The sequence below is a fragment of the Gopherus evgoodei genome, chromosome 8 (genome assembly GCF_007399415.2).
Source record: "Gopherus evgoodei ecotype Sinaloan lineage chromosome 8, rGopEvg1_v1.p, whole genome shotgun sequence".
Classification (NCBI taxonomy): domain Eukaryota; kingdom Metazoa; phylum Chordata; order Testudines; family Testudinidae; genus Gopherus; species Gopherus evgoodei.
This window is the reverse complement of record NC_044329.1, coordinates 16,702,187-16,718,241: the sequence shown is the minus strand read 5'-3', so window position 1 is coordinate 16,718,241 and position 16,055 is coordinate 16,702,187. Positions and strand designations below refer to the sequence as shown.

The 16,055-nt window shown below is 38.7% G+C and overlaps 1 protein-coding gene across 3 annotated transcripts in view; it reads left to right on the top strand.

Annotated features, from left to right (window-relative positions):
• The window catches only part of NR3C1 (nuclear receptor subfamily 3 group C member 1), a 160,344-nt gene extending 145,336 nt beyond the window's left edge, over nucleotides 1-15,008 (top strand). For all 3 annotated transcript variants that reach the window (XM_030574184.1, XM_030574183.1, XM_030574185.1), the window contains exons 7-9: nucleotides 6,043-6,173; nucleotides 9,855-10,012; nucleotides 10,689-15,008. In XM_030574184.1, coding sequence (XP_030430044.1) covers nucleotides 6,043-6,173; nucleotides 9,855-10,012; nucleotides 10,689-10,841 — 442 coding nt within the window. In that variant the 3' untranslated portion in view covers nucleotides 10,842-15,008. The remainder of the gene's footprint in view (nucleotides 1-6,042; nucleotides 6,174-9,854; nucleotides 10,013-10,688) is intronic.
• The last annotated feature ends 1,047 nt before the right edge of the window (nucleotides 15,009-16,055 follow it).

Below are 16,055 nucleotides of genomic sequence, written 5' to 3'. Positions count from 1 at the left end.
TATATGTAAAGCATGCAGAATATTTTGAAAAACGGTTCTTTATATCAGCTACTCTAATGTTGCCCCCCCATCTCAATAATATCTGAGCTTCTTTAGCGTATTTATTCACACAACACCTTGTGAGTATTATTTGCATTTTACAGATAGGTACTGAGGCACAGAGAGATTGAGGCAGATTTTTAAAAATATCTATCCACCTACTGGGATTTTCAAAAGCATCTAGATTCCTAGCACCTGTTGAAATAAAAATTTCTTCAACACCCCCCCCCCCCGCAAAAAAACTGGGAAGACTGTACAAAATCAAATATTAAAATTTTTTCCCATGTGGAAACCATATTCTGTGGTGGATTAATATTTTAATGCTTAACAAATGCACCACATTACATCTTGAAATGTAAAATAGAATACATCCGAAGTGTGTGTGTATTGCCTTACAAATGCACCATCATGGCATGTGCTTATATGACCCATTTTAAAAGCTGGGGTGGAGCTTGGCAGCCCACCATATCCTAAGCTCCAGGACATGTTTTAGTGTATTGAGACTGTAAAAATGTGAAATTTTATGCTGCTGTATCATTACTGCCGAAAAATACCATGCAATACGCACTTTATATCAGAGCCCACATCAGCATATTTTAACTATTGTCTTCAAGACAAGGCCTCCCAATTGTATGTGAATCGTACTAAGCAACAGCAAATCACATGCATTTGCAGCCATGAAGCAGTATAGGGCATGTAACGGTTGCATGGCCTTATAAAAAGGTTTCTGTAAATCGTGTTTTGAAACTCCTATTTTCATTTGCCTGCTCACCACTTCAGCAGCATTCTGTTCTGTTCTGAAGTCTGCTCCACTGTTTCATTTTCTCCACAGTGTTATATACCCTATAAAGCATTATTTAAGTGGAAAGAAAATAAAACAGTATTTTTGCTTTTTGAAAAATGTTTTTAGAAGTCAAGTTTTCTTATTCCCAGAACAATTTCTTTTAAAAATATTTGTTAGTACGTCAGACTCTTGAATCAGTATAGCCTGTTGTTCGGTGTCAGCACCTTGTTCACTGATTTTATTCTTTCTTAGATTTAATAGAGCTGAATGACTCATATTGAATGTTGAAAATCACATGCCTTTAACTCCCTCTTGTGTCCCACGCAAACCTCATGTGCCCTTTAACTGTAAATTACATCGATTTTTAACTAGCGTTGTATATTCTGTGTAAAGTTTACTCCAAAATCCTATATATTTTTATTAAGATCAGTTCAAAGAAGGCAGTCTTTAAAACAGAATATTATAATCTAAGTAACAACATAATCTGTCTAATAAAAGCATATATACTTTTTCTGTACATGGGAGATATGGCATCCAGATGCAGTATAGCTGGTTTGTTTTTTTTTACTGGCATTGTAAAATAAAGTAGGCATATAGGATAGCGTGTTTTGAGTAAGAATTTACACAGTGAGAGCTGGGATTTTCTAGTGGCAGTGTGTGCCTGATATTAGCACTAACTCAGCAGTTAGTATCCAGTTCTTGCTTTTGGAGACTGGACCATTATTTTATGTTTGAAACAACACATAGTGTGTCTCTTTTTACAATACCAGTGGCATGAGATTGTCAGATGACTAAACACTGAGGAGCTTGATTGTTAAATAACTCCCCAGTTTGTTTCCTTGCAAGGTAGCTGATCAAGAGAATGAGACATAATTGATTCATAAGAAACAATAAAGCAGGGATCAGCAACCTTTTCAGAATCGGTGTGTGAAGTCTTCATTTATTCGTTCTAATTTAAGGTTTCACGTGCCAGTAATTCATTTTAACATTTTTAGAAGGCCTCTTTCTATAAGTCTGTAATATATAACTAAACTATTGTTGTATGTAAAGTAAATAAGGTTTTTAAAATGTTTAAGAAGCTTCATTTAAAATTTAATTAAAATGCAGAGCCCCCTGGACCGGTGGCCAGGACCTAGGCAGCGAGAGTGAAAATCAGCTTGCATGCCGCCTTCGGCACCTGTGCCATAGGTTGCCTACCCCTCCAATAAAGTTACCCAACTCATATCAGTTTTAAAATCACTATCAAAACAAGAACCCCACTAGAGGAATAATAAGTAATGCAGTCATCTAGTTAATGCTCCACTTATAAGAACAGGCTATAATTACATACTGGAAAGGAAAACCACTGTTTAATTACTCTATAATTGCAATGCAACTACTCTGTAGTTGCCAGTCACCTGGATAAGCACTATCTGTATTACTGTATTGCTGTTCTGAAACGAAGGGTATATCTGTATATGCCCACTCAGACCTATGCAATAATAAATCCTTTGCACTTTGAGTATTCGTTGCTTTTCACGCACTGTCCAAAGACTAGGCCACGTTAGGTACTGTCATTAAGTATTATACCCATTGTATATGTGGATAAACTAATTCACAAACCCATTAAATTACTTTCTTGCTGTGTGGCCATATGTAAGGAATAGCAGTGGAAAAGAACCCAGGAGCCCTGCCTCTTGGTTGGTTCCCTGCTCCATCATTTGTACATAATCCTTTTGTCCCTTTCCTTCCTCCCTGTGCATCACTGTGGCAGCTGAGATCATCTGATGCTCTCCTGCCAGGAGATCTCAGAGTGGAATGTCTGAGACCTCCTCCCAGACTGTTTCCTAGCATTGAGAACCATCCACTGAATTAGCTTTCCCCTTGTTCTGACTTAGCTTGTCTGTTGCCCTTCAGGACACAGTGCAAAGCTCATCTGTTTACTTAACCTTGTCTGAAAGAAGGTAGGGTGTGTTTATACTCTGCTCTTTTTGTGGAGAGTGCATTTTATGTAGCTTTGGTAATATTAACATTTGTGTTTGGCTTTGTACAGGCACCCAGATATTTACTGATGGGTGTATTTATAATAGATAAAAATAAATAACAGACTGGCCTGTTTCATAATATTTATTTTAACTTTCTGCCCAGAAATGGAAATATTTTACAAGAGGAAAATTGCTGAGCCTTGTCACAAAATGTGTTACAATTACTCAGTTTAAAACACTTTGAAGCTCGAAGGAGACAGCAGAAAATTAGCAGACTTAGTGTAGATTTATGTCAAGATCCCAAAGAAAAGGTAGGTCTCTTAATGTTTATTCCCAGCCCCATATGACCCGATGCCTTGTAAGATTACTGTGTATTCTTTCAGCTGCTGTTTGATTGTTAAACTTTGGAATTAGGCTTTAGTTTCTCGGGATAGATATAGAAAAATGACACAAATAGTAGTCTTAATATAGTTCAAAAAATGGTACTGCAACATGTATTTGTAAATAGGGTTTTCCAGAATTTTATTCAGATTTGTTTATAACAGTCTTTAAATGGTCCATGTTTCTTGCTGTGCAGTCACCAATTTCTTAAATTGCCCGTCTCAGTTCATATTCTTTCTGTATTTTTTATTGTGTCCTTGTGGAAGAAGCATGTGCCTTCCTGTTTTCAATTAGTTGTTTTTTTTTAAATGATACTTCCTGGGCTGAACATTTTTGTGAGTGTATAATGCATATTTCCCTTACATGGGGTAGTGGAAGGAGACCTGAAAAATGATCCCAGCTTTGAAAAAAATTGGGAAAATTTCATACACAAATCCTAGTTTTACTTCTGGGGGAATTCTGCATCAAAAATTAAAAATTCTGCATACAATATTTTAAAGTTTGCAAAATTCTGCATATTTTATTTGTCAAAATAACACAATACAATCGCTCCGAGATACCTGTCAGCAAGTATTTCTGTTGCAATACAGATAACAAAAAACATTCTGGAAATTTTTTTTGACAAATAGATTCCTTACTAGGCATATTACTACAGAACTTCAAGTAATAATTCATTTAAACTATAATGCAGACATGTATTTCCTGCACCTCTCAGAAGCAGTGCAAAAGCTTGGGGGAGATAGGGATAACGGAGGGAGAGGAAAGTAATTTCTGGGAAGGAGCCTGGGAGTGAATCTGTAGAGTTGTTGAGTATGGATGGGAGAAATATAGAACAGGTTTTTGGTTGGGGATTGTTATGGAGATGAGGAGCCTCCCCCATGCAGACCCTGGCTGATCCTTAGCCTCTCCCATTCTGCCAGGCACAAATCCTCCTGTCCCCATGTGGTCCTGCACCCCTACTCAGACAAGTATAGCTGCCCATGTCCCTTCACATCTGTCCCTATATGGCCCTGCACCCCTACTCCCATTCAACCCTGGCTTGATTTTCTCACCTCACTAGCTTCTGTGCCCCTGCCCCAGTCTGTCCCCCCTACTAGCTTTTCTGAACCCCCATCTGTCCATCTCCCCATATCCCATGCCTCCTCACCTGGTCCTCTCTGTGGCTGGCTACTCTGGGCCGTCAGCCAGCTGCCCCCTCTTTTGATTTTCCCGTCAGCTCCTGGTGGGCAAAAAGGGTAATTGCAGTGTGACATCTCTTGTGGCTTTCTTTTGCCTCCCTGTCAGAATCAGTTATTGTGCAGGGGGAGAATCTGGGGGTAAGGGGACGACACATTAATGCTATGCTTACATATGGTGCAGAATTCCCTCAGGAATAAGGTTATGTTATATTGGGATTTGAAGCTCTTGGATTATAAATTGAAAAGTAATAGAGTAAGAACTGTGTTAAGGAAGACTACATTTAATCTTTAAAAAAAAACCTGCTAACACCTCATTGAAAAATTAGAAAATCACCCTATTTGAAACAATTCACCTTGTGTACTATCATTTTTCTGTTTATTGTCTCCTGCCCTTTTTTTTCCCACTAGAAATTTGTGTGAATGCAGCCTCTATGCCTCTCCCTCTTGCCCACTTTCAGAGTTGATGTGGTCCTGTTTCTTGTTCCCCTCCTGAAGTTGTAATCCTGTTAAAGCCATATTCACAGCAATGAATTGTAATTGCCAGGTGGGAAACTAAGGGTCTGGCTACACTTGCACGGCAGTGCTTTGAAGTTTCGAGTGTGGTCGCAGCGCCAGCGCTGGGAGAGAGCTCTCCCAGTGCTGCATGTACTCCACATCCTCTACGGGTGTAGCTTGCTCCCAGTGCTGCGGCACTGTTTACACTGAGGCTTTACAGCGCTGTATCTTGCAGCACTCAGGGGGGTGTTTTTTTAACACCCCTGAGCGCGAAAGTTGCAGCGCTGTAAAGCGCCAGTGTAGCCATGGCCAAAACTACAGGATTGTTAAGAAGGAGATTTCCCATCCTGATGCAGATTTCATTAGACATAACGAATGAGTGAGAAGATAAATGCATAAACATAGTATTTCAGCCAAACTGATTCCTGCATGGTGCTTTTCATCTTCACTTTCTAAACCATGTTTAGAAACCTGATTATAACTGTATGTATTAAAATTTATCTTCTAGATTTGGCACCTCTTTGAGAACATCACAGGATGCAAGACTAGTAATAAAGTGGCTTTGAAGGCTAAGCTGTAACTGGGGAGGTTGTTCTAAAAAGATTTAATGGTGTCGTTAGTGATGAACAGATTGGTAGTTTGGCCTGGGAGCCTAGAGGAGCAAGATGCCCAATTAAATTCAGTAGGATATAGACACCTCACTCCCTTGGACCCATTTGAAAATCCCAGCTTAGTGTGTCATTTCATTTCACTGTAGCCAATGGATCACACTGTTAAATGTGTAGGATGCCGGTCTTGGGAAGAGAAACCTGTCGCAAAGCTACTGAATCTGAAAATCTGTTTAGCTCAAGATGGTTGTGAAATCTCAAAAGTTGTCTTTTGGCGACCAGTAGGACTGCTAGGTTACCGAATGCATGGCCTGGCTTAAATAAGCTGCTGTTGTGAAACTGGGTTTGTCTATCGGCATACAAAGTGGGATTTTAATACTTTATTCCCCCTTCACTTTTAGATCTTTCTCTAGATCCAGTTAGCAGAACAGTAGTCCCAAACAAATTCACCAGTTGTTGAAAGTGAAGATTCTCCGGTTGAAACTTTAGTGCATACAATAGGAATATTTTTTTCTTTTCTTTTTTGCCCCTGGGATGAAGATATGGAGAGCTAAACATTTTACTTAATTGATTTTTATTCTGTTATTTTTCAGGCAGAGAATGAATTTGCCCTGTATGTATGACCAATGCAAACATATGCTTATGGTTGCCAATGAGCTATCACGGCTTCAAGTGTCATATGAAGAATATCTCTGCATGAAAACCTTGCTGCTTCTCTCTACAAGTAAGTGGCCAGTTACAAAATCTGTGTGAAGAATGAATCTTACAAATATCATGAGATTGTATGTGTGTATTAGGTTGATGGTATGGCAAATATCTCACACAAAGTTAAAGCTCAAAGTTTGAGCTTCTTACTGAGCACTATGCAAAAATGTTATTCCTCCAGCATGACTGCATGGTGCTATTGAAGGAAACTGCTTCTGATTATTGTAACTGGATATATTATTAAATTGAACCTATTCAGTGGTAAGATATTGCAACCTATTTTTTCAAATATTGTACGTCCAGCATGCAAGTTTGTTCCAAGATCACAAAGCAAGAATCTTCAGTGTTCAAAATTCCAAGCTATTCCATCAGTAGTTTCCGTCAGTGTCCTGGCATAGGACCCCAGTGCAGCCTTTGCCTTCCAAGCCCAAAAACTGGGACAAAGGTTCTTTTGAAAGGAAGCATTCATAGTCTCTCAGCTCCACACTTCTATGTGTATTGTGGGGCCTTTGAAACTGAAGTTATGAGACAGCCATCTGACAGCTCTCTTTAAACTCCTTAAATGTTTTGGATATACAGCACAAATCTTTGGGGATGTACACCAAGTCATTTCTTAATTCTCTAGACACCATTCTATAGGTGATACATATGCTGCTATTCTATACAAAATAAAAAATCTGCTTCAAACCCCAGGCCAAAGGTAAATTTTCAAAAGCATCCAAGTCTCACTGATTTTTCACTTTTCAAAATGAGTCTTAGGGTAACATTGTCAAAAGAACTTTCATTTGAGAATTTTTGGCCTCTGAGAAAAGGCAACAGTACTATCTCTTATCCCATGTACAATAACCCACAAAGCAACATTGGTTCAGACTGAGACAAAGATCTCACTTGCTGCAGGTGAATATGTGCTAGAGAGTAATTTGGGCTCATGTTTTTTGTTTTACTTACATATGACATTGATGGTAAGTTATTCACATTTCATAAACTTTGCAACTTTGACTGCAGATTTGTATGCTCGTGCATAAGGAACAGAGATGATGCCTTCATATGTGGCTGTGCAGCACTTTATAGAATGGGGCTCATATCTTATTGGGGTTCATGGATGCTGCTATAATATGTTTTAAATAGTAGTACATATAACTGCGTGTTTCCTCTGTAGAATAAAACACAAAAAACTGTTAAAAGAATCGTAAGGTTACAATGCACTCAGAAGCTAGGAGATGATAGTATTAAAGTGCACTGTGCAACCATAATTTGGCTCCCTTGTTCTTATGCATTACGATAGTCTTTCATTTTCCTTCAGGACTCTTACCTCATTCAGTGCACAGAATGGTACAGCACTCACGTAATGTGCCACTATTTCAGTGTTTTGTTGTTCTCTTTGTTCTGTGTGTGGCCCTGTGCCTTATTTGCTCCACACTATTCAAACCCTGCTCTGAAGACAGAATTATTAACTTCTTCATGGGCTTTTCTCTGGCACTCATGACTACAGTATCTGAGTGTTTCACAAAGAAAAATGAATTTATTTCCACAGAACACCTGGGAGATGAGGGGCGCATTAGCCCCAATTTACAGATGTGGCACAGAGAGGATTAAGGTCAAAAGTATCCACTTTGAGATACCTATAACTGATTTTGAGGGTTTGTAACATAGCGCTTCGTATGTTCAAGACACAGCTCCCATTGACTTCAGTTGCAAATGATAAGCACTTTTGTAAATCAGACCACAGAGTTTCAAGTCAGGTACCCAGAAATGATCACCAGTTAGTGACCATCTGTGAAGAGATTGATTTAAGTGACGTGCCTAGCATCACATTGGGATTCTATGGCAGAAGGAGGGATAGAATCCAATTCTTCAGGGCAGCATTCGGCTACCTTTACTGTGAGACCATCCTTTCTTTTCCTGCAGTTCCTGTCTCATTCATTTTACATCTTCCAACTTCTGCAAACACATGAGGCAAGGGCCCTACAGTCAACAATTTTCTTCACTACACAACCCTGATTGTCCATGGAGTGGGTCCAGACTGCACTAAATGAGAGAATGTTTGTGTGGAAAAAATAGTGTGTGTTCATATAATTAAAGACTGTATCATGATGTGTTTCCGCAAGCAGGCAAAATTAAGCTTCCAGAGACAACCTTACCTCTAGCATTTCCTACCTTTTGAGTGCTTGATTTTGTAGTCCTAATAAATCCCTTTTACCAGTGGAAGGGGGGAGAGTGTAAAATTTCTTAGGTTTTTAAAAAATAAAACTGGAAAAACCATATTCCATCATATTGACATATATGGGTCATAAGCAGGTTGGGACATTTTAGATTCCCCATGCAGATATCTGCCACATGAACTTATGGAGTAACTGATAGCAGTAGTAGGTTGTCATCCTCTGTGTGGTCCATCACTAGAGGGGGATGAGATATTTTGTAAGAGTGTTTCAAAGATGTCTGCCCTGCTTATCCCAAGCTCTGCCCAGCCTGTCTCAGTTCTCCTGTCACAAACACACTGCCTCCCCGTCTGATCGGTCTCCTTTCCTGCCCCCACTGCCTTTCCAACACCCCTCTGGATACCAGTCCCAAACTCCTCATACTGGTTCCTGTACCCCCCCCCCCTTCACATCTACCATTCCTTCCCCAGTCTCTTCTGCCCCTTCTTCCCTCCCAGGGCCTGTACAAGGAAGTTTTGCGCCCGAGGCGAAACTTCCATCTTTCGCCACCCCCACCACCACCCAGCTAACCCCGCCCCCCCCCCACGGCAGCTAACCCAGCCCCCGAACCTGGGGAGCCCACCCCCCCCTCGCCCAGGGAGCCCCCCCCACAGCAGCTACCCCCACTCTGCAGCTAACCCTGCCCGGGGAGAGACACCCCCCTCCGCAATAGCTAACTCTGTCCACGGAGAAAAACTCCCACCTCCGCGGAAGCTAACCCCGCCTCAAGAGCCTCCTGCAGCAGCTAACCCCGCCTGGGAAGCCTGCCCCAGCTCACTTCGGCTCTGCCTCCTCCGCTGAGCATGCTGGCGTTGCTCTAGTTCTCCTCCCCTCCCAGGCTTGTGGCGCCGATTGGAGGAGACTTACAGCGGGGGCTGTGTGCTCAGCGGAGGAGGCAGAGTGGAGGTGATCTGGGGTGTGGAGCGGTTCTCCTGTGTGCCGCCCTCCCCGCGCCCCAGCTCACCTCCACCTCCTCACCTGAGTGGGCTTTTAGGTACCCCCAACCACTAGTTGCGGCTGCCTAGTTTACCTAAATGGTTGCACTGGCCCTGTTCCCTCCCTCCTATTTCCAGTCTCATTGCCCTATCAGCCCCAGTCTTCCCTCCACCAGCTCCTTAATTCACTCCCAGGCTCTTTCTCCCTAATGTACTCTCCACCTCCCATCCAGTTCTTATCTCCTCTGTATTCTAATCGAGCAGCTGCCTCATCCAGGCTTTCTGAGCCCACTGGGAAGAAGCTTTCAGAGCACAGAAGGGAGAGGCTCCCTACCCTCAGTTTAGGTGCCCAGATCTGTACCTCAAATGGCCCAGAGATGTCGGGAAGTGCAACTGCAGGACAACTCCTGCTTAGGCCCAGATACATATTAACATAGAAGTCCCAGATTGTATTCCCCTTTGCCATTTTGTCATGGAATTAATGTGAAAAGAGCACTTTTATAGTCACATGTACAGTAGAACCAGATGAGATCTGTAACATCTCAAAGGTTAATTTCAATATTTCAGTTCCCAAGGAAGGCCTGAAGAGTCAGGCTCTGTTTGATGAGATTCGTATGACGTATATCAAAGAGCTGGGGAAAGCCATAGTGAAGAGAGAGGGGAACTCGAGCCAGAACTGGCAGAGATTTTATCAACTGACTAAACTTTTGGACTCCATGCATGATGTAAGTTTTTAAAATGTGCACTGTACATGTTCTGTATAGAGAAGTTTGAGGAAAGGTACTGTGCCCTTAGAACCTGAGCTTATCAGACCAGATAGAATGGTTAAGAGAAAATGTTTTGTTCTCTGAAGTTTTTGTAATGAATACATGTTAAAGGGACACTGTCAGCTTAAAAGAAAAAATCAGAAGTGTATTTTTTTGTCTTTTTATACGCAACACCTAAGAAGATTAATAGAAAATTATTAGAGAATTTTGCTGCTGTTTTTTAGTTTATTTACTTGATGCAGAATTTTTACAGTCAGTCTCAGGGACAAGTATAGTATAATACTTGAAACACCTTTTAACTCATATTTTGAAACTGACTAGATTTAAAGTTGATTGTCTCTCTTTTAAAATAGAGTAACACAAAATCTTTTAAAATCTATTAATAGTGTTTTTATCCTATCATTTTATGTATGTCATTACAGAATGACACATTAGTCAATATAACATTACAGCCTTTAAATATGAATGTTTTAGCTAAGTTTTCAAGTATTTTGTGTTTATCCCCATTTTAGAGTGGTATATATAAACCTTTATTATAGCAAAATATTAATAACAATGAAGAAATACAGTACCAAAGCAGTGTTTTTTCTCTGTGCATTAGCATGAGACTAAATCTTCTCTTTATCAATTGTAGGTGGTTGAAAATCTTCTAAGCTTTTGCTTCCAAACGTTTTTGGATAAATCCATGAGTATTGAGTTCCCAGAGATGTTGGCAGAAATCATCAGCAATCAGATACCAAAATATTCAAATGGAAATATCAAGAAACTCTTATTTCATCAAAAGTGACTGCCTTAATACAAAAAGATTGCCTTAAGAAAAAGTCAAACTATAGCTTTTTTTGTATAAACTATCAGACTTGTTAATTTTGTCTTGCAACGGTGTTTCTTTTGTAATTATGCACTACATGTGGTTTACAGAGGGCCAAGACTTAAGCTACAGAAGCAGCAGATTGCTCACATTGGATGATTAGAATGGGTGGGGAGACGAAAGGAAAGGTAAATAACCCTTATGTGCTAGGAATTGAAGTTCTCTCCCTAGTGCAACATCCACGGCTGCTCCAAAACTACTGGTGTCAAGATCTGAGGCTGACTTACAAACATTCTGCTAGTAATTTCTGCAGTTGGCTGGATAACATTTTCTGGGGTTTTTTTCCAGTAAAATGGTTTGGGTTTTTGTATAGTTAAGATAGCATTTTGATTTATGCATGTAACCTGAAGAAAGTTTACAAGTGTATATCAGAAAAGGGAAGTTGTGCCTTTTATAGCTATTATTGTCTGGTTTTAGCAATTTCCTTTAACTTTATATACCGTGAACTAAGCTTGCTCATTTTTTTCTTACATAATTTTTTGTAATACTTCAAGATGCCTATTGTACAACTATTTTTTAAGGTGGGACAGCTTGTAGCTTTCCTAAATGACCTCTAGCCATTAATCCTTGAGCATATTCATGTGAAAATGGGTTGGCTTTTCTAACCTGGTTGCTTTAATTGTCAAGATGACCTTAACAATTTGGCTTGACTTTTTTTGGTTTTGGGCTTTTTTAGGTTGGAGGGGAAAGTATGCTCAAATCTAGTCCAAGTAGACATTAACGAAACACACACTTTTGGTATATATGAAAATGGGTTGGATATACAGATCATAGAAAATTAGCCCAGTCCTATTTGGATGTAAATGAGGTTATTTTATACAAAAAACAAAGCTGATTTTTGCATATAGTACAACAGCCATATGTGTAGTAGTCTTGGGCTGCATCAATGTCAAGATCAGTCCTGACTGTCCATCAGGAAACTTTCATAAAAATATGTATAGCTTGTGTGTGTAGAGAAATTCACATTTTTCATGCACATAAATGTCTCATCATACAAGTTGATATGGAAAAAAATTATTGGCTTATGAGGCAGACTTGTAATTATGCCTCGATTTTTTTTTTAATATTGTATTGGTTCTTGAAGGGTTTTCTTCAATTAGACTTTTACCTTTAAGCAGACAGTGAAACATACCAACCGTACTGACACATTGTAACTTGCTGGGTATACAAACCTCAAACCTGAGAGTGGTTAGTCACCCATTTTCACACTTTCATCTGTCACTGATTGGTTCATCTTCTTTTCCTGGAGAGCAGGAACGTTCCGCTACTGATTTTGTAGTTTAGAATTGTACGTCAGACTTCTGTCTTTGTAAGGCTGCATCCCGTCATGTCAAATTACTAGTGTGCCATAAAATTACCATATGTATTGTGAACAACTTTTTGTCACCATTGATAATGATGTTTTAAATAGTTTAGAAGCTGTAGTAGCCCTTTCTATGTGCACCTTAACACTTTCTGTATAAGCATAATTTAAATACTCACTAAGCCACCCGGAAATTAGATTTTTATTCAAAGTGGCCCAATTATTTGTGTAATAGAAAATGGGGGGGGGATCTAATTGATAAAATATGAAATCTCTAATATATTTTTATATTTAGTTATAGTTTCAAATATATGTAATTGGTATATTCACTAATCTAAGCAAAGAAGGGAAGGGATACTGCAGCTTTAAAAGCAATTTATTGAATGATTGTTAAATAGCTTGTATAGTGTATAATAAGTGATTTTTAGATGACAGATTGCTTTATCATGACACATGATTATAGTTTTTGTAGGGGTCACAAATATGCTGAATGGTAACCCATACAAATTGTGGTTTTTCTGGAAGTGTTAATACTTTTAGCATAGGTGTTAGGTATCCAAAGAGGTACTTTTTTTTTTTAAAGGAAGAAACCCATGCTGAGTGGGTTGTTCCTAGGGCTGAAATTTACATTCATTAGATCACTGTATAGAACCACATCTTGGAACTTGGAACCCATGGTTGGTTACCCTTCACATTCCAATAGTAAATCTTCAGACTTGTAGGTTAACTTGACCTCTACTGCAAAAAATGTTAAACCGAAAAGATGTATGAACTTATGGGGTTAATTTCATATACAGCCTCACGTGGCATAGCAAAAACAGTTTGAAAAATTTGGCAATAATATGCATACAGGTACCAGCAATATGTAAATATAGAGCATAGGGTGTTCACTATACATTAATACATTTCTATTGTTCAGCAAAAGTTTGTTTCCAAGTAAAATAGGAAACTGCATTTTTGTCGTTTCTTACATCTTTTTTTGAATGTTATACCTGTTAAAAAGATGTATTCAGTGCTTGTGAGTAAAATATCACATTTAATTTTTAAAAAATCATTCTGTTCTCACTGAATGATCTTTAAAGAATATGTACATTTTGTAACAGTTAAGCTAAACCTCAAAAAGTATTTTAACTATCATTGGCAACCCAACTGGATGAAAATATTTATGTTGTTTGAGGCACAGTTAGAAGATTCACAGTGTTTGCTTTAAAAAAGGCTCTTTAATTAAAAGGATGAGCTTCAAAACTGTTATTTCAGAGAATGATCTAAAACTTAATCTGAGACACTCCAATGCATTAATCTCTCATTTTAGTCCCCAATATCTCAATTCAAGCTCTCAAGAAATTTCATAGTGTGTGTGGACAAAGGATATGTGCTGTTATTTGTTTGCCAATAGAAAAGTAACTGAAATGTACATGAACAAAATAGTTTTACCTTGTGAGAATAAGTACTTCAGAGGAAAGAGGCTCTAACCCCTTTGATCTGTGTGCCCATATATTCATTCTTGAGTTATGGATTCAAAGAAAAGAGGAAACTGTGATGTCGGAAGAGAGAATTCATTCTGTATGTGCTGTTTAAGTCTTAAACCGACACCATTTTAAATATGTAATCATTTAGCAATCAGTGAAATGTTATACGTTCCCTGCACGATTAGTCTTTTAGCACTGGGAAAAACCTACAATTTAGATAAAGCAGAGAGAATCCTGATTTCTGTCTCTTCAGTGCCTTATCACATAATGCATACATCTGACAAAGGGACATTTGGACAGCCCTAGAGATACATGCTGTATGTTATAATTGCACATGGAAACTGAAAGGAATGGCCTTACATAGGATAAGCCAGGGCATGGGATGGAGAGAGGAGGAACTTTAATCTTGTACAGTGTTTTTGTAAAACAAAATTCTACTTAGAATCTATTTTGCAACTGGTAAGAGAGGAAGAATGTATGGGACTAAGTGCCAACATAGCTTAAATAATAGTCTCTCTAGTATCACAAAAATTAAGTGTTGAGAATGGGCAAGGAGGAGGAGAAAGTGCCTGAAGCAGTGAGGAGCAAATCCTGTTTCTCTTAGCCACACTTCAGTGAAACTGTTTGTGTGAGTTAGGACTGCAGAAGCCAACCCAATGAGAGAATGTTAAAAGGATTGTATTATATACTAGTTGAGTGATTAAAAGCTCCGCCATTTGTCTAGTCCAAAGCCAGTTATTGATGTCACATAGGAACCAATTTTTCAGGATAGGAATAGAGCCTCTTTACAACAGTTTTTAAAAAAAATGCTTGGAGGGTTTTACTTCTGATAAAGGCTGTATGTATGAAAATATACCCCAACCCTAAACTAATTTGCTTAACAGCATTGATTCAACAGTGTGTCATTATTCTATTTTGTATATTAAACAAAAGATATATAATGGGGACAGAGCCTATATTATACTGGTGTATGGCATATTAAAAAGCTTTTTTCATTATTTTTTATCACAGTAATTTTAAACAGTGTAAAAATTAAAACCAGTGACTCCTGTTTAAAAATAAAAAGTTGTAGTTTTTTATTCATGCTGAATAATTCTGTAGTAACAATTCTGTAGTTTTCACCTACTCAGTGAAATGTTGGACTGTAAAATCGTGTGTGGAACTGTTGAACATTTATTTTTCATTTAAATTTGCTGTTCTGGTAATACAAAACCACACATCTGTACAGAAGTTGCAGTAAATGTGAACCATTTACAGCAATGCCAAATAATGGACAGAAATCACATAATAAAATTCTGCTTTTTTCATTAAATAGCTCCAAAATGCTTTGGTAGAGTTTTTGTTGTGTACCTGACAAAGATTATTGAAGCCAGTTAAATCAGTCAGTTTATTTTATTCTTCTACATTCACCACATACTCAGGAATTAACATCTTATTGGTCTAAAGCCAGTCTCTTCTGTAGTTAAGTTATGGAGTGCAAGAATTTCTGATGGCTAAACTCAAGTTAACTGAAATGTGCAGATTTAGCAGCCCTCTCAGTAAAACTAAATTAAAGTAAGAAAAACATAAGAATTAAAATCGATACCGGAAAAACAAATTGATTTAGAAATAAAGAGTGCCTGCTAGAATTACAATTTGTCTGAAGAATTTGAAGTTGTAAATGATGGAAAGAAAAGGTCCTTGCCGTGGGGCTGTGTGAGAAGCTGAAAGGGCTAATGCAAGGAAGAAAATCAAAACAATGGCCACTGAACACTTCTTTTCTGCATATGTAAGATGCATCTAGAAAGCACTGTGAATAAATGTCTTCAACAAAGCATTGTTTACATATGAGTCTGCTTAGGCATAGTTCCAACATGGTTTGAATAGTCTGTGTTTGCACAGCAGTAATAAAAGAGGGAGCAGCAAAAACTTAAGAGATAAGTTTGCAGTAATTATACCATTACAACAGTAGTTACCAAACCATTTTAACATGTGGTCTGTACTGTGATAACAGAGTAAAGTTCTAGACTGTGGCTTATCCCATGCCTGCTAGTCTCCATGAGACATGCTGACCACTATCTATCTACCCATGCTCGATTGTCCATGGTAGATCCCATCAAATCCTGCCCTTTAAGATGAAATGTAACACTGTTTCTGCATTGTGCTGAGTGTCTGGCTCTACCGCCCTTTTTAACACATCTGCAGCCACAAGAAAAACTAAAGTAAAAGTGCAATTGCACTGTCTAGGGCTGAGGTTGAGAAAGTTTTGACTGCTATGCTAGGCCCCATTATAAATACTGATCAAAGAAGGGCTATGGGGCCTGAGGGGTCCTAGCTGGTGTACTAGGAATGCACCTTTTGGAAAACACGCTTGCTGATTAG